Source organism: Pseudophryne corroboree, chromosome 3, assembly GCF_028390025.1.
Source record: "Pseudophryne corroboree isolate aPseCor3 chromosome 3, aPseCor3.hap2, whole genome shotgun sequence".
In the NCBI taxonomy this organism is placed as follows: domain Eukaryota; kingdom Metazoa; phylum Chordata; class Amphibia; order Anura; family Myobatrachidae; genus Pseudophryne; species Pseudophryne corroboree.
Genome location: NC_086446.1, coordinates 12138330 through 12161004, shown reverse-complemented (window position 1 = coordinate 12161004; position 22675 = coordinate 12138330). Strand labels below are relative to the sequence as shown.

At 48.5% G+C, this 22675-nt stretch overlaps 1 protein-coding gene across 1 annotated transcript in view; it reads right to left on the bottom strand.

Moving 5' to 3' along the window:
- Positions 1–22582, bottom strand: part of LOC135056954 (zinc finger protein 23-like) — a 54543-nt gene extending 31961 nt beyond the window's left edge. Inside the window, exons 1-5 of the mRNA XM_063962745.1 lie at positions 22391–22582; positions 21721–21873; positions 20274–20465; positions 19344–19422; positions 19128–19225 (exon numbers count right to left, since the gene is read on the bottom strand). Coding sequence (XP_063818815.1) covers positions 19128–19225; positions 19344–19422; positions 20274–20465; positions 21721–21825 — 474 coding nt within the window. The 5' untranslated portion in view covers positions 21826–21873; positions 22391–22582. The remainder of the gene's footprint in view (positions 1–19127; positions 19226–19343; positions 19423–20273; positions 20466–21720; positions 21874–22390) is intronic.
- Positions 22583–22675: the final 93 nt, after the last annotated feature.

Below are 22675 nucleotides of genomic sequence, written 5' to 3'. Positions count from 1 at the left end.
AACAGATTCCCCATCAGAAACATCAGGATCAGTGTCTGTGGGGTCAGTATACACGCCATCTTCATCGGAAGAGGTATCCGTAACATGCGTGGATGGAGAGGAAGTAATGGCCCGCTTGGTCTTAGGCGGGCGAGGGTTAGGTTTCTGTTTTGTCAATGAGTGATTTAATTGCTGTAACTGAGTGGACAGGGACGATATGTGGCTGTAAATGCACGGAAGGTCCCATAGAGGGCGCAAGTCTAGTTACCAGCGTAGTCAGTAAATAAGAGAATGTAGTCCAAGGCGGGTCATGATGTGCCCCCATCGCTACAAACTGACTGGGAGGTAGGGAACCCCGAAAACCTCAACCCTCCGCTGCCATGTTATCCTCCATTACATCTGCGACATCAGCACTGCGGATCTGGTGATCCACCACAGAACCATTGTCCCCAGTAGCTGACCTGATATGAAAGCGTACACCACGGGCAACACAGTACAATAGTAGCAGAGAAAATACCTGACCAAGAACCCCTTGTGCAGTGAGACAGCACAAACAGAGGATTCAGGAGGTATATGGTGACTGAAAATCACAGAGAAAAAATAAGAATTTACTCACCGGTAATTCTATTTCTCGTAGTCCATAGTGGATGCTGGGTACTCCGTAAGGACCATGGGGAATAGCGGGCTCCGCTGGAGACTGGGCACTCTAAAAGAAAGATTAGGTACTATCTGGTGTGCACTGGCTCCTCCCTCTATGCCCCTCCTCCAGACCTCAGTTAGGGAAACTGTGCCCGGAAGAGCTGACATTACTAGGAAAGGATTTGGAATCCAGGGTAAGACTCATACCAGCCACACCGTACAACTTGTGATAACTAAACCCAGTTAACAGTATGAACAATAACTGAGCCTCATTCAACAGATGGCTCAACAATAACCCTTTAGTTAGCAATAACTATGTACAAGTATTGCAGACAATCCGCCCTTGGGATGGGCGCCCAGCATCCACTACGGACTACGAGAAATAGAATTACCGGTGAGTAAATTCTTATTTTCTCTGACGTCCTAGTGGATGCTGGGTACTCCGTAAGGACCATGGGGATTTTTTTTGTATAATCTGTTTTTATTGTAACAATATAGACTTACAACAAATTGCAAACATATCTGGATATCAATCGAAGGCAGAATGGTATGACAACATGAGCGTATATAGATCGATAATCGCATGTTCTGGATAGTTGCAGTCCACATTAACATTTTGGTTTAAGAGAAACTAATAATGGATAGATATGTAACAAGAAGAAGAAAAAGGGAAAGAAAACATTAGAAGATTGGGGTGACTGAACCGAGTATGATAAGCAAAGAGAGTAAGACATGTGTAGTGATTCAGGCGTTAGGTTTTTTCATCTAAGATCCCATTACCAATTGAGTCAAAAGCCAGTTCCCGTCCTTTACTCTATTTTGTAGAAGAAATGTAAGTCGTATATGGTTCGGATGTCTTGTAATCTATCCAAGGCCACCATATAGCAGAAAATTCGGGACGCCTGTCCCCTGCGCTCATCAATACATCTTCCATGTTCATATAATAATCTAATCTGGAAAACCAGGTATTCCTTGTGGGGGGGTTGACAGATTTCCACATTGTGGGGATCACTGCTCGTGCGGCATTGCCCAGGTGTCGTATTAATGATGACTTGTAGGTAGAGATTGGGGTAGTGGAATGATTTAGTAGCCAAAAGGCTGGGTCAGACGGGACGGAGGTATGTAAAATGGCGTTGGAGGTTGAGATTACGTCATCCCAGTAATTTTTAATAAGGGGACAGGTCCACCAGATGTGTAGCAGAGAGCCTAGGTCTCTATGACATCTCCAGCAGATAGGTGAGATGGATGGGGAAATGACGTGTAAGAGAGTGGGGTGTCTGTACCACCTCATTAGGATCTTATATTGCGTTTCTCTGACTTGGATACATATGGAGCTCTTATGTGTTTTAAGAAAGATAGAGTCCCATTCCTTATCCGAGAGTGAGATGTTTAGATCTCTCTCCCACTTTTGAATAAAATGGGGAGGCATCAAGGAGTTAGATGCACATAGAAGCTTGTACAGGGTGGAGATAATGTGTATTGGATTCATAGGGGCCACACACATTTTTTCAAACGTGGTCAGCTCCCTTGATGCTTCACGGTATGCATTATTTGTATGTAGGAAGTGACGGATCTGTAGGAATTTCCAGAAATCTCTTTGTGGGATCTCCCATTTCTTTCGTATCTCCGAGAACTGTTTAACTCCGGATGGGTGGACCAACTGCCCCACTCTAAAGAGTCCCTCTAATGCCCAGTTTTGATAATATCCTAGTGAGAGGCCCGGTGGGAAGGTCTGATTACTCAGAAAAGAGGTTAGGGGGCCAAAAACAGAAGAAATGCACGATCTTCTTCGTGTCCCCTTCCAAAAAGAAAGTGTAGGAGAAATGGTCGGGTGAGGTCGTATTAATTTGGGCAGGGTCGGGAGCCATGGGAAGATTTCTGGGAACAGTTGCATGTATGTACCTTCCAAGACCACCCATTGTTTGATCTCCCGGCTCCTGGTCCAATCCAAGACTCTGCTCAGGAGGATTGCTTGGTAGTAGATTTCAATATCTGGTAATAGAAAGCCCCCTTTCTGGGGAGGTCGAGTCAGGATTGACCTTTTGATTCTGGGTCTCTTACGACACCATATAAATTGCTGGATCAAGGATCTCACGGTCCGGAACCAGGAGTCAGGGATCTGAATCGGTAAGGTCTGAAGGAGATAAAGCAGTTTGGGTAGTGTATTCATCTTTACAACATTGATTCTACCAAGCCAAGAAAGATTATGATATTGCCATCTGCAATAGTCGTTTCTAATGGCTTGGAGAATGGGGTGGAAATTCAAGGACAGTAGGCGTGAGGAGTCGCTGGATAGTTGAACTCCCAGGTATGTAATGTGGGAGTCCTTCCACTGGAAAGGGAACATAGCTTTCAAGCCACTTAGAACCGACTGGGGGGTTGAGATATGAAGGGCATAGGATTTGGATGTGTTGATTTTAAAACCTGATAGTGAACTGAAAATGTCTAATTCGCTCATCAGGTTGGGGAGCGAGTGTGCGGGGTCTGTGACCGTCGTCAGGAGATCATCTGCAAATAGAGCAAGTTTATAATCTATATCCCCTACTTGTAATCCCTTAATCTTGTCATTAGCTCTAATTGCTCTGGCTAGGGCTTCAATACAGAGGACAAAGATCAGGGGGGATAAGGGGCAGCCCTGTCTCGTTCCATTACTAATTAGAAAGTTATCAGAGAGAGTCCCATTAACTCGTACCTTAGCTGATGGTTGTGTATACAAAGATAATATTCTATGGAGAGCTCGTGGGCCCAACCCAATATGCTCCAACACCGCTCTCATGAAATCCCAATTTACCCTGTCAAAGGCCTTTTCGGCATCTGTGGACAGTAATACAGTGGATATCTTACTGCTGGAGGCCAAATGGATTAGACTGAGGAGTTTAGTCGTGTTATCCTTCGCTTCCCGACCGGGTACGAAACCCACTTGGTCGTTGTGGATGAGCGACGGGAGAAATTCATTCAGTCTAAGAGCCATTAGCTTCGCAAAGAATTTGAGGTCTAAATTAAGCAAGGAGATTGGCCTGTAGCTGGAGCATACTGAGGGGTCTTTTCCTTGTTTAGGGATCACTGTAATATGGGCCTCAAGTGATTGTCTAGAGAAGTGGGTCTCGGCGGATATGGAATTAAAGGCCCGCAATAATTTGGGAGCCAGCATTTCTTTAAACATCTTATAGTAGGTGGCTGTGAAGCCATCTGGGCCCGGGCTTTTACGTAGGGGAGCGATAGAGATAACATGGTCCATCTCGGCCAAAGTAAAGGGTGCTTCTAAAGATTTCTGGGCAGACTTTGATAGTTGAGGAAATGCCACATCGGCTAGATATTTCCTGGCTCTTAACATATTGGAGAGAGGATCATGGGTCTGGGAAGGGTTACCCAGGTTATATAGAGTATTATAATAGCTTTTAAAGCATGCTGCTATCTCTGGGGATTTAAAGCATGTGGAGCCCATGTTGTTTTTCATCGATGGGATGAAGGAGGCCAATCTCTGGGTTCTAAGTGCCTGGGCTAAGAGTCTGCCTGGTTTATTTCCCCACTTATAATATTTACTATTACATCTACGTAGGGAGGCTTGGGTTTTGTTATTGAGGGTTGTTCGGAGTTGTGTTCGGGCCGCAGACAGCTCCATCAAATCCGATGGGGTCAGGGAGGATTTGTGGCGGGTTTCTAAAGTGTGAATTTTGTGTAGTAATGTAGTGATCAAGGCCTGACTGTTTTTCTTCACAAACGAACCTAGTTGGATCAGTTTACCTCGTATAACACATTTGTGGGCTTCCCAAAGCGTAATTTCGGATACTCCTCCTGTGTCATTGATATCAAAGTAGTCGGACAATGCCCCATCCAATTCTGATTTACAATATGCATCATATAGGAGCGATTCATTAAGGCGCCATGTCCAAGGGCCGAGGGCACGAGATGGAGCCGATAGAGACAAGGATACTGGGGCATGGTCCGACCACGTGATGGAGCCAATAGAGGCATCTACGATTAGGGGGAGGTGTCTATGGCTTAAGAACATGTAGTCAAGGCGTGAATAAACCTGATGTGGGTGTGAGAAAAAAGAGAAATCTCTATCAGTGGGATGTGTGACCCGCCAGGTGTCAGCAAATTGAAGTTCGTGGAAAATCTTCCTGACCTGTCTATGCTTGTGTTCGGAAAATCTAGGGGCTGGGGGGGAGGTGTCGATGGAGGGGTCCATGGACCAGTTGAGGTCGCCACCCAAAACCACTATACCCATCGCTAGGGCTTCAAGCCGGGGAAGGAAGGATCGAAAAAAGGGGATTTGTCCTTGATTTGGAGCGTAAAGGGATATGAGGGTGTATGTCTGGGAAAATATATTACATTGGACTACCAGTAACCTCCCAGGGACAAGTTTATGGACCGAGACATTAGATACCTGGAGGGCCTTGGAGAAAATTATAGCAACCCCTTTAGATTTACCTTCAGGGTTGTTAGAGTAGAAAGCCAGGGGATATTTTGGATTCACCAATGAGGGGCCTCGAGCAGAGATCTTAAAATGTGTCTCCTGGATTAGAGCCACATCCACTTTGTCGGATCGTAGTGTCCGAAGTAAATGGGATCTTTTCTCAGGGGTGTTAAGACCCTTTGCATTAATCGAGGTGAGTTTGATTACCCCTGAAAAAGACATCACATTGTATCGTAGCACAGTGAGGCGTAGCACTCGGACAGTTCACCCAAAGAAATAGAAAAACTATAAGAAGAAAAAGAGTGATGAAAAGAGCAAGTTACAAATAATAGAAACATCGTAAACATAATAACATCCGCAATGGAGAAGCAGGTAGGTTTGTTAACCAGCATCTCCATGTGGCACAATGGCCGTGTGCGGGATCGGGGTAAGGGAGTCACCCTTACAGGCACTTATTTTTAGCTTAAATGTTGTAATAGTGTAATTTTAACTTAGTAAAACTTATAGTGACTAACAGTGTAAATCGGTAAAAACAAGTAACCATCTTCTGTCAATGTCCCATTGCTGAATTCCGGGACCAAAAATGAAACCGGGGGGGGCGAGAAGGAAAGGGGGACATAATAAAACGAGGTTAAGTTGGCCCTAGGCCGCGTGTAACGTGTCTCACCCGGTTTCTCACAGTCAGGGTATTCAGTCCACCTAGAGAAAACAGCAAGGATCATTCAGCAGGGTAATGGAAATCAGATTCTTCAGGTGGGGGGATGATCCTGGTGTGCAGGAAGTGGTTTTGAGGTTGTCTTTTGAGGACTGGTGACCACTTGCCATGACTCTCCCCCTCTCGAAGGCTGTGGTGGTTTTAGATCCGGGAAGGTAAAGTCCCAGTCTGGGACCTTTAAGGGTGGGAGACCGAGTCCTGAGCAGAAAGTGGGAAGGTCGGATGTAGTGTGGAGTGAATATATCTTGCCTGAGGAGGATACCTGTAAGCTGAAAGGGAACCCCCATCTGTACTTCAGCTGTCGCTTGCGGAGTTCCTCCGTCAGGGGGCGAAGAATCTTCCTTTGTTGCAGAGTGTGCCAGGAGAGATCTTGAAAGACGGAAATAGGGTCACCGTTGTGTTTCAAGTTGTCAATATGTCGCGCTTTATTCATGATTTCTTCCTTTTGGGAATAGTAATGCAGACGACATATGACGTCTCGGGGTCGATCTGAGGGAAGCCCCCTTGGTTTTAGAGCGCGATGGGCTCTGTCAAATGTTATGGTGGCAGTTGGATCTTTGCCCAGAATCGTGTTAAAGATTGTCGTCAAAGCATCCACTATGCCCGTCTGGGGAACTTCCTCTGGGATGCCTCTCACCCGAATGTTATTCCTCCTCCCTCTGTTATCCAAATCCAGTACGCGGGATCGTAGCGATCTGATCTCATCTGATTGGGATTTGATAGCGTCTGTTAAGGATCCCAGGTAGTTGACAGTGGAGGCTCTGTGATCCTCCAGGGAGTCTACTCTATCGGAAAGCTGGGAGATGTCTTGTTTGATTGATGCCAGCTCTTTTCGTATGGTATCTTGGATGTCCTTCTTAGTAGGAAGTGTTTTCATAAATTGCAGGATATCTTGAAGAGTGGTGTCGCTGTGGGTGTGTGAGGTGGGCTGCTCCATCATTAACGGGGAGGCAGAGGAAGCAGAATGACAGGAAGACGGGCTGGAGGGAGAGAGATTTCCGGATAGCCTTGCAGGTGTAGATTGCAGGAACGATCTCATTCCCGGTTGGGTCGCGGTCTCTTTAGGTTGTGCGGTGTTGCCCTTCTTTTTCCCGGATCTAACCATGCTTATAAATGATTGGATGGATACTTGATTGCAGAAAATATCATGAGTATAGAGTTAGCATTGTTTGGTGCGCTGTGAAGTGCCTATAGCATGATGACTCCCAATGGAATGGCACTAGCACGTCATTAATTGGTGATCGTTGTTACAGTAGCAGGCACGTAGTGGGCTTCAGATCCCGCTTCTTCGGTAATGTGGAGGTAGATATAGGGCACCTGCATTGCCGGCTCCCAGGGAGCGACCCACTTCCTCTGAAGATTCTATCAGAGAAGTATGAGGAGATCTAAGTGGCTTATGTATAACTCTGTATATGGGTAGGCCACTAGAGGGTGCTCCAGCTCAAGATATGGATCTCAAAAGGGCACTGCCACTGAAATTTAGGCCCCAAGCCCCCTGATCTCAATATGTATAATATCCAAACTGTAGGTGTTAGGCCTGCTACAAGTGGGGAGGGGACTTATGGCCGCAGGAGGCGACTGCAGGCGAGTATTTTGTGGGCCGCCGTGTCCACGTTCCGATCCCGGAACTCACGTTCGGGCTTCTTCTAAACTTCAGACCCCGGCCTGCGGATGCAGGGAGTGGAGGCCTCGGGTGTCAAGGTCAAGCTATGTGCCTCTTCGACGGGGACACGGTGGGCGGGAGAGGTGCAGTGAATGCCGCTGAGCCGTCGGGGAACGAGGGACTGGCAGGCCAACAAAGAAACCTACCAGCCGTCGCCCCCGTCTGGTCCGCGGGTGTCCTGGGCCTCCGTCACCGCCGTCGCGCCTCGGTAGCGTGAATCAGATGGGCCTGTGTCTTCGCATCCCGCGGTCTCCCTCCTCCCCTGCCGCTGCCTCTCGCTGTGGGCAAGTCTCCAACAGGGGTGTATCACTTAGCCAAGTGTCGGAGCTATTCCGGGAGGGGGGTCTCCACTCTAGTCCCTGGCTTCACAGGGAAGGATAGGTCGCAACCTGTATATATTAGTGGGGTATGAGTGGGCACTGGGGTAAGTGGAGGGAATGTGGATGGTAACAGTCCCACCAAGGTTTCTACCTCAGGTGTCTGGGTTAAGAGAGAGGGGAGAGCTCTGGTACCTGTGAGACGTGAGGGGGGAGCGAGTGCTGCCAGCCGTCTGTGAGGCCGCCGGGCGGTCCGTGTAGCCGAGCGCACCGTGCTGCACTGCAGGGCCGTGGTTGTAACAGCGGGGTGGGGAGGGGAGCGAGCGCTGCCAGCCGTCTGCGAGGGCGCCGGGTTGTCCGTATGGGAGAGCGCACAGTGCTGCGCTGCAGGGCCGCAGATGTAATCGCGGGATCGCGGGGGTCCCTTCCGTCGAGGATCGTCACTCCGGTCACAGTCCGAGCTCCGTACGTGGAGCGGACTTACCCCCGGATGCCGGACCCGTCCTCCACTCCTCGGCCGAGGCTTGGTGAGTCCGGATGATGTGGTGGGAGCCGCCGGGCGCCCTCACGTAGCGACGGACCTCTTCTTGCTGGAGCAATCCGGGCTTCTCTGTAAACTCTAGGCCCCGGCTTCCGTCCGGGGAGAAGGCCGCAGTCCGCAAAAGTGCTTAAAAGCACTTCCCGACTCCGCGGGACTCCCCAGGTTGTGGCAGCCGGGTAACTGGGTCTGCTGGGCTGTCTTTTGGCTATAATTGGGATAGGTAGAGGGGTTATAAAGGCTGTTTTATCGTGTTCACCAGAGGAGCTGAGGTGAAACACAGCCACCGTCTCTGCTAGCCAAACCACGCCCCCCAGGACCATGGGGATTATACCAAAGCTCCCAAACGGGCGGGAGAGTGCGGATGACTCTGCAGGACCGAATGAGCAAACTCAAGGTACTCCTCAGCCAGGGTATCAAACTTGTAGAATTTTGCAAATGTGTTTGAACCCGACCAAGTAGCAGCTCGGCAAAGTTGTAAATATACAGAAATGGGTTCTCTGCGCACTGAGGTGTTAATCTGAGGCGGGGTGTGCTGCTGGTAATGAGGGGTGTCCCACCCCCCCTTAAATGGTAAGTATACAGATGTGGATAAATCCACAGGGAACCAGCGCTCAAACCCTATTTGTAGTGGTGAATGATACGGTTATAAAGTGAAACTAAAATCAATAATGAAAAAGCAGGTAATATACTTAAGGTTGTTTATTCTAAGATGCTGAGATACTTTCTTTCCCAACAGGTATAAATTCGGTTTAAAAGTCAATCAGTGATTGGGGCACGCTCCTGGTTTGAGCTTAAATTCTGAAGTGCAAGGTTCAATTGAAAGAACAAATGCTGTAATCTTTGTAAAGTCGAAAAAAAGAAAAAGAAAAATGCCACAAAAAAATATTAATGATAATATGTACTAAAGTCCAAACGGTTTACAAGTCTATACAGACAGCGGCGTCCCGCTAATCTGTGCTCTGAAGTGAAGGATTCTCTTGTGAAGTGATGAACAGTTGACAGCGGTAGTGTATGCTTTGGTTAGAGTGGAGAATAAGGACCCTGGACTGGCGCTATTTCTCCTGCAGCATGTCCCACAGTAGAGCGCCCGAATCAGGCCCGCTCTGTGGGGCCGCTGACCTGGGGTGTGCGCCTGTCACAGAGGCGAAGTGGACCCGGCCGGAGCTCTCCGAGCGGCTGGCCGCGCCTCTCCTCCTCCTACAGGGACTTACCTTCTCCCTTCCCCTCCGCCTTCCACTCTCCGCTGTCTCGGGCTTCTTCCGTCGCCTGGCAACCGGTTGCTTCCGGAACTCCGGATCACGTGACCGGATGGTTTGCGGAAAGGATTAGCAGTACTGTCCTTCTTTGTAGTGAATATTCGTCCTCAGTCCAATGTAGTATAGATGGGTAGAACGCGTTTCGACCTTGCTGGTTAATATTAGACCCAGATTGGGGTAATGGAGGTGTGAGGTGTGGTGCCTCTGGACTGGCTGAGCTGGATGGCTTTAGTGTGGTATACCTTTACATTCTATTAACACTTTTCACTTATTAATTTTCTAACACTATTTCTCTATTTTAATTACATTTCATGTTTGTATCACCCCCTCTATAGCTTCGGCTTCCTAAATACTAATTTATTAACACTATAGTTTTTTACACTGGTATGTCACGCTGTGCTTTCTGGCTCATTCTGGTGTTTTGGGGTGCCACACCCTGCACCTAGATATAGCGCTAGGGACCCCAAATATACAGAGAGGCCTTGATGCGGCTTTGGGGCTTAACCACACATTTGCGCAAATATGTGTAACGAAGATCTCTGAATTCTATTATCATGTGGGATTTATATCTGGTTACTGTTATCCATTCAGTGTGCTGGGGAAACAATTGCTTTTTTTCTTGCTCAGAAATACCCCTTCCTTTCGAGCACCTGAATGATATCACTAAGCTAATTGAGCATTTACCAATCTATATGTATGTTGTGAGAGGCAGAGAGGTTTCTGCATTAGGAGGAGGTGCAGGCCCTGACATGCCACATGGAGCATTATGGGGTTGCTCCAAGGTAAGTAGCTCTTAGCTTAGACATATTTTAGTAAGGAGCCATTATCATGTGACTCCTTGCTGGTTAATATTAGACCCAGATTGGGGTAATGGAGGTGTGAGGTGTGGTGCCTCTGGACTGGCTGAGCTGGATGGCTTTAGTGTGGTATACCTTTACATTCTATTAACACTTTTCACTTATTAATTTTCTAACACTATTTCTCTATTTTAATTACATTTCATGTTTGTATCACCCCCTCTATAGCTTCGGCTTCCTAAATACTAATTTATTAACACTATAGTTTTTTACACTGGTATGTCACGCTGTGCTTTCTGGCTCATTCTGGTGTTTTGGGGTGCCACACCCTGCACCTAGATATAGCGCTAGGGACCCCAAATATACAGAGAGGCCTTGATGCGGCTTTGGGGCTTAACCACACATTTGCGCAAATATGTGTAACGAAGATCTCTGAATTCTATTATCATGTGGGATTTATATCTGGTTACTGTTATCCATTCAGTGTGCTGGGGAAACAATTGCTTTTTTTCTTGCTCAGAAATACCCCTTCCTTTCGAGCACCTGAATGATATCACTAAGCTAATTGAGCATTTACCAATCTATATGTATGTTGTGAGAGGCAGAGAGGTTTCTGCATTAGGAGGAGGTGCAGGCCCTGACATGCCACATGGAGCATTATGGGGTTGCTCCAAGGTAAGTAGCTCTTAGCTTAGACATATTTTAGTAAGGAGCCATTATCATGTGACTCCTTGCTGGTTAATATTAGACCCAGATTGGGGTAATGGAGGTGTGAGGTGTGGTGCCTCTGGACTGGCTGAGCTGGATGGCTTTAGTGTGGTATACCTTTACATTCTATTAACACTTTTCACTTATTAATTTTCTAACACTATTTCTCTATTTTAATTACATTTCATGTTTGTATCACCCCCTCTATAGCTTCGGCTTCCTAAATACTAATTTATTAACACTATAGTTTTTTACACTGGTATGTCACGCTGTGCTTTCTGGCTCAGTCTGGTGTTTTGGGGTGCCACACCCTGCACCTAGATATAGCGCTAGGGACCCCAAATATACAGAGAGGCCTTGATGCGGCTTTGGGGCTTAACCACACATTTGCGCAAATATGTGTAACGAAGATCTCTGAATTCTATTATCATGTGGGATTTATATCTGGTTACTGTTATCCATTCAGTGTGCTGGGGAAACAATTGCTTTTTTTCTTGCTCAGAAATACCCCTTCCTTTCGAGCACCTGAATGATATCACTAAGCTAATTGAGCATTTACCAATCTATATGTAGGATAAATAGCGAGTCAGTTTTCCTGACTCTAGCCGTCCTGGAAACATAGATTTTCAGGGCCCTGACTACGTCCAGCAACTTGGAATCCTCCAAGTCCCGAGTAGCCGCGGGCACCGCAATAGTGAAACGCTGATACCACCTTAGGAAGACGAGTCCTCAATTCCGCCCTATCCCTATGGAAAATCAGATAAGGGCTTTTACATGACAAAGCCGCCAATTCTGACACACGCCTGGCCGAAGCCAAGGCTAACAGCATGACCACTTTCCACGTGAGATATTTTAGCTCCACGGTTTTAAGTGGCTCAAACCAATGCGACTTTAGGAAATCCAACACCACGTTGAGATCCCAAGGTGCCACTGGAGGCAGAAAAGGGGGCTGAATATGCAGCACTCCTTTAACAATGTCTTAACTTCAGGCAGTGAAGCCAGTTCTTTTTGGAAGAAAATCGACAGAGCTGAAATCTGGACCTTAATGGAACCCAATTTGAGGCCCATAGTCACCCCTGACTGTAGGAAGCGCAGAAATCAACCCAGCTGAAATTCCTCCGTTGGGGCCTTCCTGGCCTTACACCAAGCAACATATTATCGCCATATGCGGTGATAATGTTTTGCGGTCGCATCCTTCCTAGCTTTAATCAGCGTAGGAATGACTTCCTCTGGAATGCCCTTTCCCTTTAGGATCCGGTGTTCAACCGCCATGCCGTCAAACGCAGCCGCGGTAAGTCTTGGAACAGACAGGGCCCCTGCTGCAGCAGGTCCTGTCTGAGCGGCAGAGGCCATGGGTCCTCTGAGATCATTTCTTGAAGTTCTGGGTACCAAGCTCTTCTTGGCCAATCCGGAATAATGAGTATAGTTCTTACTCCTCTCCTTCTTATTATCCTCAGTACCTTGGGTATGAGAGGAAGAGGAGGGAACACATAAACCGACTGGTACACCCACGGTGTCACTAGAGCGTCCACAGCTATCGCCTGAGGGTCCCTTGACCTGGCGCAATATCTTTTTAGCTTTTTGTTGAGGCGGGACGCCATCATGTCCACCTGTGGCCGTTCCCAACGGTTTACAATCAGCTGGAAGACTTCTGGATGAAGTCCCCACACTCCCGGGTGGAGGCCGTGCCTGCTGAGGAAGTCTACTTCCCAGTTGTCCACTCCCGGAATGAACACTGCTGACAGTGCTATCACGTGATTCTCCGCCCATCGAAGAATCCTTGTGGCTTCTGTCATTGCCACCCTGCTTCTTGTGCCGCCCTGGCGGTTTACATGGGCGAACGCTGTGATGTTGTCTGACTGAATCAGAACCTGTTGGTTTTGAAGCAGGGGTTCTGCTTGACTCAGGGCGTAAATGGCCCTTAGTTCCAGAATATTTATGTGTAGGGAAGTTTCCTGACTCGACCATTGTCCCTGGACCATTGTCCCTGGAAGTTTCTTCCCTGGGTGACTGCCCCCTAACCTTGGAGGCTTGCATCCGTGGTCACCAGGACCCAGTCCTGTATGCCGAATCTGCGGCCTTCGAGCAAATGAGCACTCTGCAGCCACCACAGCAGAGACACCCTGGCCCACGGGGACAGGGTGGTTAACCAATGCATCTGGAGATGCGATCCGGCCACTTGTCCAACAGATCCCACTGGAAGGTCCTTGCATGGAACCTGCCGAAGGGAATTGCTTCGTAAGAAGCTACCATCTTTCCCTGGACTCGCGTGCAGTGATGCACCGACACCTGCTTTGGTTTCAGGAGGTCCCTGACCAGAGATGATAATTCCTGGGCCTTCTCCTCCGGGAGAAAGATTTTCTTCTGTTCTGTGTCCAGAATCATGCCCAAGAACAGCAGACGCGTCGCAGGAATCAGCTGCGACTTTGGGATATTCAGAATCCAGCCGTGCTGATGCAGCATTTCCTGAGATAGTGCTACGCTGACTAGCAACTGCTTTTTGGACCTCTCCTTTATAAGGAGATCGTCCAAGTACGGAATAATCATGACTCCCTTCTTTCGGAGGAGCATCATCATTTCGGCCATTACCTTGGTAAATACCCGCGGTGCCGTGGACAGACCAAACAGCAACGTCTGGATTTGGTAATGACAGTACTGTACCACAAACCTGAGGTACTTTGAACTTGAACTTTTTTATATAAATGTTCAAGGATTTTAAATTTAGAATGGGTCTCACCGAACCGTCTGGTTTCGGTACCACAAACATTGTGGAATAGTAACCCCGTCCCTGTTGAAGGAGGGGTACCTTGATTATCACCTGCTGAAGATACAGCTTGTGAATTGCCGCCAGTACTACCTACTTTTCTCTGAGGGCAGCAGGCAAGGCTGATTTGAGGTAACGGCGAGGGGGAGTCGCCTCGAACTCCAGCCTGTATCCCTGTGATACTACTTGCAGAACCCAGGGATCCACCTGTGAGCGAGTCCACTGGTCGCTGAAGTTCCGGAGACGTGCCCCCACCGCACCTGGCTCCGCCTGTGGAGCCCCAGCGTCATGCGGTGGACTCAGAGGAAGCGGGGGAAGATTTTTGATCCTGGGAACTGGCTGTCTGGTGCAGCTTTTTCCCTCTTCCCTTGCCTCTGGCAGAAAGGAAGTGCCTTTGACCCGCTTGCTTTTCTGAGGCCGAAAGGACTGTACCTGATAATACAGTGCTTTCTTAGGCTGTGAGGGAACCTGAGGTAAAAATGTCGACTTCCCAGCTGTTGCTGTGGATACGAGGTCTGGGAGACCATCCCCAAACAATTCCTCACCCTTATAAGGCAGAACCTCCATGTGCCTTTTAGAATCAGCATCACCTGTCCACTGCCGGGTCCATAAAACCCTCCTGGCAGAAATGGACAGTGCATTAATTCTGGAAGCCAGCTGGCAAATATCCCTCTGTGCATCCCTCATATATAAGACGACGTCTTTAATATGCTCTATGGTTAGCAAAATAGTATCCCTGTTGAGGGTATCAATATTATCTGACAAAGTATCAGACCACGCTGCAGCAGCACTACACCTCCATGCTGAGGCAATTGCAGGTCTCAGTATAGTACCTGAGTGTGTATATACAGACTTCAGGATTGCCTCCTGCTTTCTATCAGCAGGCTCCTTCAAGGCGTCCGTATCCCGAGACGGCAGTGCCACCTTTTTTGACAAACGTGTGAGCGCCTTATCCACCCTAGGGGATATCTCCCAACGTGACCTATCCTCTGGCGGGAAAGGGTACGCCATCAGTAACTTTTTAGAAATTACCAGTTTCTTATCGGGCGAAGCCCACGCTTCTTTACACACTTCATTCAACTCATCTGATGGGGGAAAAAACACTGACTGCTTTTTCTCCCCAAACATAATACCCTTTTTAGTGGTACTTGGGTTAATGTCAGAAATGTGTAACATTTTTTTTCATTGCCGTAATCATGCAACGGATGCCCCTAGTGGATTGTGTACATGTCTCATCCTCGTCGACACTGGAGTCAGACTCCGTGTCGACATCTGTGTCTGCCATCTGAGGTAGCGGGCGTTTTTGAGCCCCTGATGGCCTTTGAGACGCCTGGGCAGGCGCGGACTGAGAAGCCGGCTGTCCCACGGCTGTTACGTCATCCAGCCTTTTATGTAAGGAGTTGACACTGTCAGTTAATACCTTCCACATATCCACCCACTCTGGTGTCGGCCCCGCAGGGGGTGACATCACATTTATAGGCACCTGCTCTGCCTCCACATAAGCCTCCTCATCAAACATGTCGACACAGCCGTACCGACACACCGCACACACACAGAGAATGCTCTGACTGAGGACAGGACCCCACAGAAGTCCTTTGGGGAGACAGAGAGAGAGTATGCCAGCACACACCACAGCGCTATATAATCAGGGATTTACACTAAGACAAGTGATTTTCCCTATAGCTGCTTTACATTACAGTTTAGCGCTTAAATTTAGTGCCCCCCCTCTCTTTTTAACCCTTTGAGCCTGAAAACTACAGGGGAGAGCCTGGGGAGCTGTCTTCCAGCTGAGCTGTGAAGAGAAAATGGCGCCAGTGTGCTGAGGGAGATAGCCCCGCCCCTTTCTCAACGGACTTCTCCTGCTTTTCTATGTAGTTTATGGCGGGGGAATTTGCACATATATAGTTTATTTTACTATATTATGTGCTGTTCGCCATTGTTAGGTACTCAAATTGCAGCCCAGGGCGCCCCCTCCAGCGCCCTGCACCCATCAGTGACCGGAGTATGTGGTGTGCAGAGGGAGCAATGGCGCACAGCTGCAGTGCTGTGCGCTACCTTAATGAAGACCGAAGTCTTCTGCCGCCGATTTCCAGGATTCTCTTCTTGCTTCTGGCTCTGCAAGGGGGACGGCGGCGCGGCTCCGGGACCGGACGACCGAGGCTGGGCCTGTGTTCGATCCCTCTGGAGATAATGGTGTCCAGTAGCTTTAGAAGCCCAAGCTAGCTGCAAGCAGGTAGGTTCGCTTCTCTCCCCTTAGTCCATCGTAGCAGTGAGTCTGTTGCCAGCAGATTTCACTGAAAATAAAAAATCTAACAAATAAAGTATTTTCTAGAAGCTCAGGAGAGCCCCTAGTGTGCAACCAGCTCGGGCCGGGCACAGATTCCAACTGAGGTCTGGAGGAGGGGCATAGAGGGAGGAGCCAGTGCACACCAGATAGTACCTAATCTTTCTTTTAGAGTGCTCAGTCTCCTGCGGAGCCCGCTATTCCCCATGGTCCTTACGGAGTACCCAGCATCCACTAGGATGTCAGAGAAATACAAAATAAGTATATCCTGTGAAAGACCTATATTAAATAACAACTCTGACGCACTTAGCCCCCCTCAGGGTACAGAATATAGGGATAGCAGTATAAGTGAGATACACAGAGTAGATATCACACAGCAGCTATATGCACACACACAGTCACATGTACAATGCAGGAAGTATGACAAACAATAACACTGCACTGGACTAGCAATACTAAGTAATCTGACTACTAAGTAAGGCTATGTATATACACTGCTCAAAAAAAAATAAAGGGAACACTTAAACAACACAATGTAACTCCAAGTCAATAACACTTCTGTGAAATCAAACTGTCTACTTAGGAAGCAACACTGATTGACAATCAATTTCACATGCTGTTGGGCAAAAGGAATAGACAACAGATGGAAATTATAGGCAATTAGCAAGACACCCCCAATAAAGGAGTTTTTCTGCAGGTGGTGACCACAGACCACTTCTCAGCTCCTATGCTTTCTGGCTGCTGTTTTAGTCACTTTTGAAAGCTGGCGGTACTTTCACTCTGGTGGTAGCATGAGACGGAGTCTACAACCCACACAAGTGGCTCAGGTAGTGCAGCTCATCCAGGATGGCACATCAATGCGAGCTGTGGCAAGACGGTTTGCTGTGTCTGTCAGCGTAGTGTCCAGAGCATGGAAGCGCTACCAGGAGACAGGCCAGTACATCAGGAGACGTGGAGGAGGCCGTAGGAGGGCAATAACCCAGCAGCAGGACCGCTACCTCTACCTTTGTGCAATGAGGAACAGGAGGAGCACTGCCAGAGCCCTGCAAAATGACTTCCAGCAAGCCACAAATGTGCATGTGTCTACTCATATGATCATAAACAGACTCCATGAGGGTGGCATGAGGGCCCGACGTCCACAGGTGGGGGTTGTGCTTACAGCCCAACACCGTGCAGGACGTTTGGCATTTGCCAGAGAACACCAAGATTGGCAAATTCGCCACTGGCGCCCTGTGCTCTTCACAGATGAAAGCAGGTTCTCACTGAGTACATGTGACAGAGTCTGGAGACGCCAAGGAGAACGTTCTACTGCCTGCAACATCTTCCAGCATGACCGGTTGACAGTGGGTCAGTAATGGTGTGGGGTGGCATTTCTTTGGGGGGGCCGCACAGCCCTCCATGTGCTCGCCAGAGGTAGCCTGACTGCCATTAGGTACCGGGATGAGATCTTCAGACCCCTTGTGAGACCATATGCTGGTGCGGTTGGCCCTGGGTACCTCCTAATGCAAGACAATGCTAGACCTCATGTGGCTGGAGTGTGTCAGCAGTTCCTGCAAGACGAAGGCATTGATGCTATGGACTGGCCCGACCATTCCGCAGACCTGATTCCAATTGAGCACATCTGGGACATCATGTCTCGCTCCATCCACCAACGCCACATTGCACCACAGACTGTCCAGGAGTTGGCGGATGCTTTAGTCCGGGTCTGGGAGGAGATCCCTCAGGAGACCATCCGCCACCTCATCAGGAGCATGCCCAGGCATTGTAGGGAGGTCATACAGGCACGTGGAGGCCACACACACTACTGAGCCTCATTTTGACTTGTTTTAAGGACATTACATTAAAGTTGGATCAGCCTGTAGTGTGTTTTTCCACTTTAATTTTGAGGGTGACTCCAAATCCAGACCTCCATGAGTTAATAAATTTGATTTCAATTGATAATTTTTGTGTGATTTTGTTGTCAGCACATTCAACTATGTAAAGAACAAAGTATTTAATAAGAATATTTCATTCATTCAGATCTGGGATGTGTTATTTTAGTGTTCCCTTTATTTTTTGTAGCAGTGTGTATACAGATATATCAATGCACAGTAAAGACTGGATGTATATCACAGGGGACTTGTACTAAATAACCCTGACCAAATGCACTTGTTCTTAACTAACACTGTCTATACGACATGAAGAATACTTAAGTGTCCTGTAGAAGCACAGCGCTGATGATGCAGACGGCTTTACAGAGGAGGCATCGCCCAGCAGTCCCAGAATCAGCGCAGCTGTGTTGTAATGTCGCCCAAACGCTGACAGGGAGTGAGTGAGACAGAGAGATGCAGCTCCAGGGCGGGAACATTTACTGTAAATGGCGCCCAGGGGCTGGGGGAGGGGCTACAGGTCAGAGCCTTATCCCCCTGCTGGACTTCACCACCGGATACTGCGGCCCTCATGAAAACGGATTATAGGGAGAATCTGACCTATGCCCTTGCCCTGGTGGTCTAGTGGGGTTCCTGTACCAACACAGTGTCCACGCCAGCGCGCCTCCTAATGGCCGAGCCAGATCGCGATTTGCAGTGGGTCCCGCCTGCGGGTCCCTCTTACCTCCTCCCTTGATAAGGCCACGCGATCCCGGAGAGCAGTGGCGAGTGTGTGCTAGCTGGAGAAAGAACCGGAGCCCTCCGCTGTAAGTACCCGGCAACCAGGGCGCGGGAGTATACAGCGCCACTCAGGGAGGTGAGGGAGCCGCAGCATGAGATGTCAACAAGAGTGCCTCTGCTGCAGCCCTTGGAGTCTTCTATCTTCTTATAAAAAGCTCTTTTCAGGGCTGCTCCTGTTATCTGCCTGCAGGCACCAACTTACAAACTGAACTCCTGCGCATGGAGGCGGGGATATAGAGGAGGCAGTGCTATGCATCCTGGGAACCGTCAAAGCTTTTAGCCTGTTGGTGCCTCGTATCAAGATCCTACTCTACACCCCGATATACTGTGGAATACCAGTGTACCCCGCTGCAGAAAGTCACTTTGGTATATTGGTGAGACCTACATCACACCTACCTGATCCTCCTGTGGGGTCCTGTGATTCTCCTCTGTACAATCCTGGGAATACAGAGGACGGGGACATCTCTCTGGGGTATCTCTGTTACTGGGTCCATCTGTAGGAGACACACAGTGACTGAGTACAGTGTATATATGTGATTATCAGGTGATGTGTGTATGTAGGGGCCCCCATACCTGCTCTCCCCTGTACAATACATGACAGTCTCCTCTTACCCAGTGATGTGAGGGGCCGGTGATTCTCCATCATCACGTCCTTGTACAGACCCCTGTGTTCCTCTATATACTCCCCCTCCTGCATGGAGACATAGACAGTGACATCCTGACACCTTATAGGAACCTGACACACACAGTGATACAGTCATCACCCAGACACGTCCCCTGGTGTTACTGTATAATGTCCCATTCCCAGCAGTCACCTCTCCAGTCATCACCCAGACACGTCCCCTGGTGTTACTGTATAATGCCCCATTCCCAGCAGTCACCTCTCCAGTCATCACCCAGACACGTCCCCTGGTGTTACTGTATAATGCCCCATTCCCAGCAGTCACCTCTCCAGTCATCACCCAGACACGTCCCCTGGTGTTACTGTATAATGCCCCATTCCCAGCAGTCACCTCTCCAGTCATCATCCAGACACATCCCCTGGTGTTACTGTATAATGTCCCATTCCCAGCAGTCACCTCTCCAGTCATCACCCAGACGCATCCCCCGGTGTTACTGTATAATGTCCCATTCCCAGCAGTCACCTCTCCAGTCATCACCCAGACACATCCCCTGGTGTTACTGTATAATGCCCCATTCCCAGCAGTCACCTCTCCAGTCATCCCCCAGACACATCCCCTGGTGTTACTGTATAATGTCCCATTCCCAGCAGTCACCTCTCCAGTCATCACCCAGACACATCCCCCTGGTATTACTGTATAATGCCCCATTCCCAGCAGTCACCTCTCCAGTCATCACCCAGACACATCCCCCGGTGTTACTGTATAATGTCCCATTCCCAGCAGTCACCTCTCCTGTCATCACCCAGACACAACCCCTGGTGTTACTGTATAACGCTCCATTCCCAACAGTCACCTCCCCGGTCATCACCCAGACACATCCCCTAGTGTTACTGTATAATGTCCCATTCCCAGCAGTCACCTCTCCAGTCAGCATCTGAATGATCTTGTTGGTGAGATCCAGGATCTTCTGGTCATTGTGTCTCTCATGTATCAGTGAGTGAGGTGGAGGCACCATGATGGGGCTTTGGGTCCTGCTCAGTCCTCCTGACACATGTGAACCACTGCTGGGAGTCTCACACTTATCGGATATCTTCTTCACTACTAAGTATTCCTGTGTATAGAGGAGCCACCAAATATCAGTGCATACACTCCCAGATCCCCTCACCTCCCCAGTCATGTCCCTGTATTATTACTATAGATATAGGTAAAGTCACTATGACGCTCCAAGACCCCCTCACCTCCCCAGTCATGTCCCAGTATTATTATTATAGATATAGGAAAAGTCACTGTGACGCTCCCAGACCCCCTCACCTTCCCAGTCATGTTCCTGTATTATTACTATAGATATGATAATGTCCGTGTGATAATCCCAGATCCCCTCACCTCCCCAGTCATGTCCCAGTATTATTACTATAGATATAAGTACCATCACTGTGACACTCCCAGATCCCATCACCACCCGTCATGTCCCTGTATCATTACTATAGATATAAGTGACATCACAGTGACGCTCCCAGATCCCCTCTCCTACCCAGTAATGTTCCTGTATTATTACTATAGATATAAGTGATGTCACTGTGACGCTCCCAGATTCCCTAACCTCCCCAGTCATGTCCCTGTATTATCACTATAGATATAAGCGATGTCACTGTGACACTCCCAGATCCCCTCACCTCCCCAGTCATGTCCCTGTATTACTATAGATATAAGTGATGTCAATGTGACGCTCCCAGGTCCCCTCTCCTACCCAGTCATGTCCCTGTATTATCACTATAGATATGTGACATCACAGTGACGCTCCCAGATCCCCTCTCCTACCCAGTCATGTCCCTGTATTATTACTATAGATATAAGTGATGTCACTGTGATGCTCCCAGATCCCCTCACCTCCCCAGTCATGTCCCTGTATTATTACTATAGATATAAGTGATGTCACTGTGACACTCCCAGATCCCCTCACCTCCCCAGTCATGTCACTGTGACACTCCCAGATCCCCTCACCTCCCCAGTCATGTCCCTGTATTATTACTATAGATATAAGTGATGTCACTGTGACGCTCCCATATCCCCTAACCTCCCCAGTCATGTCCCTGTATTATTACTATAGATATAAGTGATGTCACTGTGACGCTCCCAGATCCCCTCACCTACCCAGTCATGTCCCTGTATTATTACTATAGATATAAGTGATGTCACTGTGATGCTCCCAGATCCTCTCACCTCCCCAGTCATGTCCCTGTATTATTACTATAGGTATAAGTGATGTCACTCTGACGCTCCCAGTTCCCCTCACCTACCTAGTCATGTCCCTGTATTATTACTATACATATAAGTGATGTCACTGTGATGCTCCCAGTTCCCCTCACCTCCCCAGTCAGCAGATAGATGATCTCCAGGGTGAGATTTAGTATTCTCTCAGACATGTGACTCCTGTCCTTGTCCATCCTCAGGGAATCAGTGACGGATCTCATCCTCACGTATCGTCCAGTAAACACTCTGGTTCCTCACAGCTCAGTAGTCTAGGAGTAAACATAATAAACATCACAGAGCACACATATAACATAGATATGAAGCACTATGACTGTTGAGTCCCCATCTATCCCCTATGTCATACAACCTTGGTCACACATAAGACTCCCCAGTGACTGACACGCAATGCTGTATTGCTAAATGGTTACACCACACACCTCACGGCCAGGAGTCTGACACATATCTGCTTCACACTGCTCTAATTATCATCCTGCTCTGCGCGACCTGTATTATAGTAACGTGGGGGGGCTGCACTACTTGTATTACGGTAACGGCGGAGTTTGAGTCACCTGTATTACGGTAACGGCGGAGTCTGTGCCACCTGTATTACGGTAATAGGACACTAGAGTGTCAGCCACCTGTACAGGGATAATGCAGCACCAGAGGCTGCTCCAGCTGCACTACAACAAGGCACCAGAGGCTGCTCCCCCTGTAGTACAGCATCCTAACACCAGAGCTGCTCAGCCAACAGAACAATAATAATAATAATAATAATAATATCATTACCTGCTGCCAGACACAGCAATAGCTGCTCTCTGCTCCTGCTGCCTTGTGGGAATGATAGATGGAAGGCGGAGCTCAGACCAGGGGAGCTCCTGACGTCACTACACGGCCAGGGAACCTATTGCTGCTCTCCACGCAGGTAATCTAGACGCTACCATTACCTGATCTCGACGGACACTGGGAGGCTGCAACAATCGATGAAAACTCGCTTCCTGTGTGTGGAACGCACAAACCGGAAGTAAGGTGGAACGCACAGCCCGGATGTAGGATATGATTGGCACAGGCTGA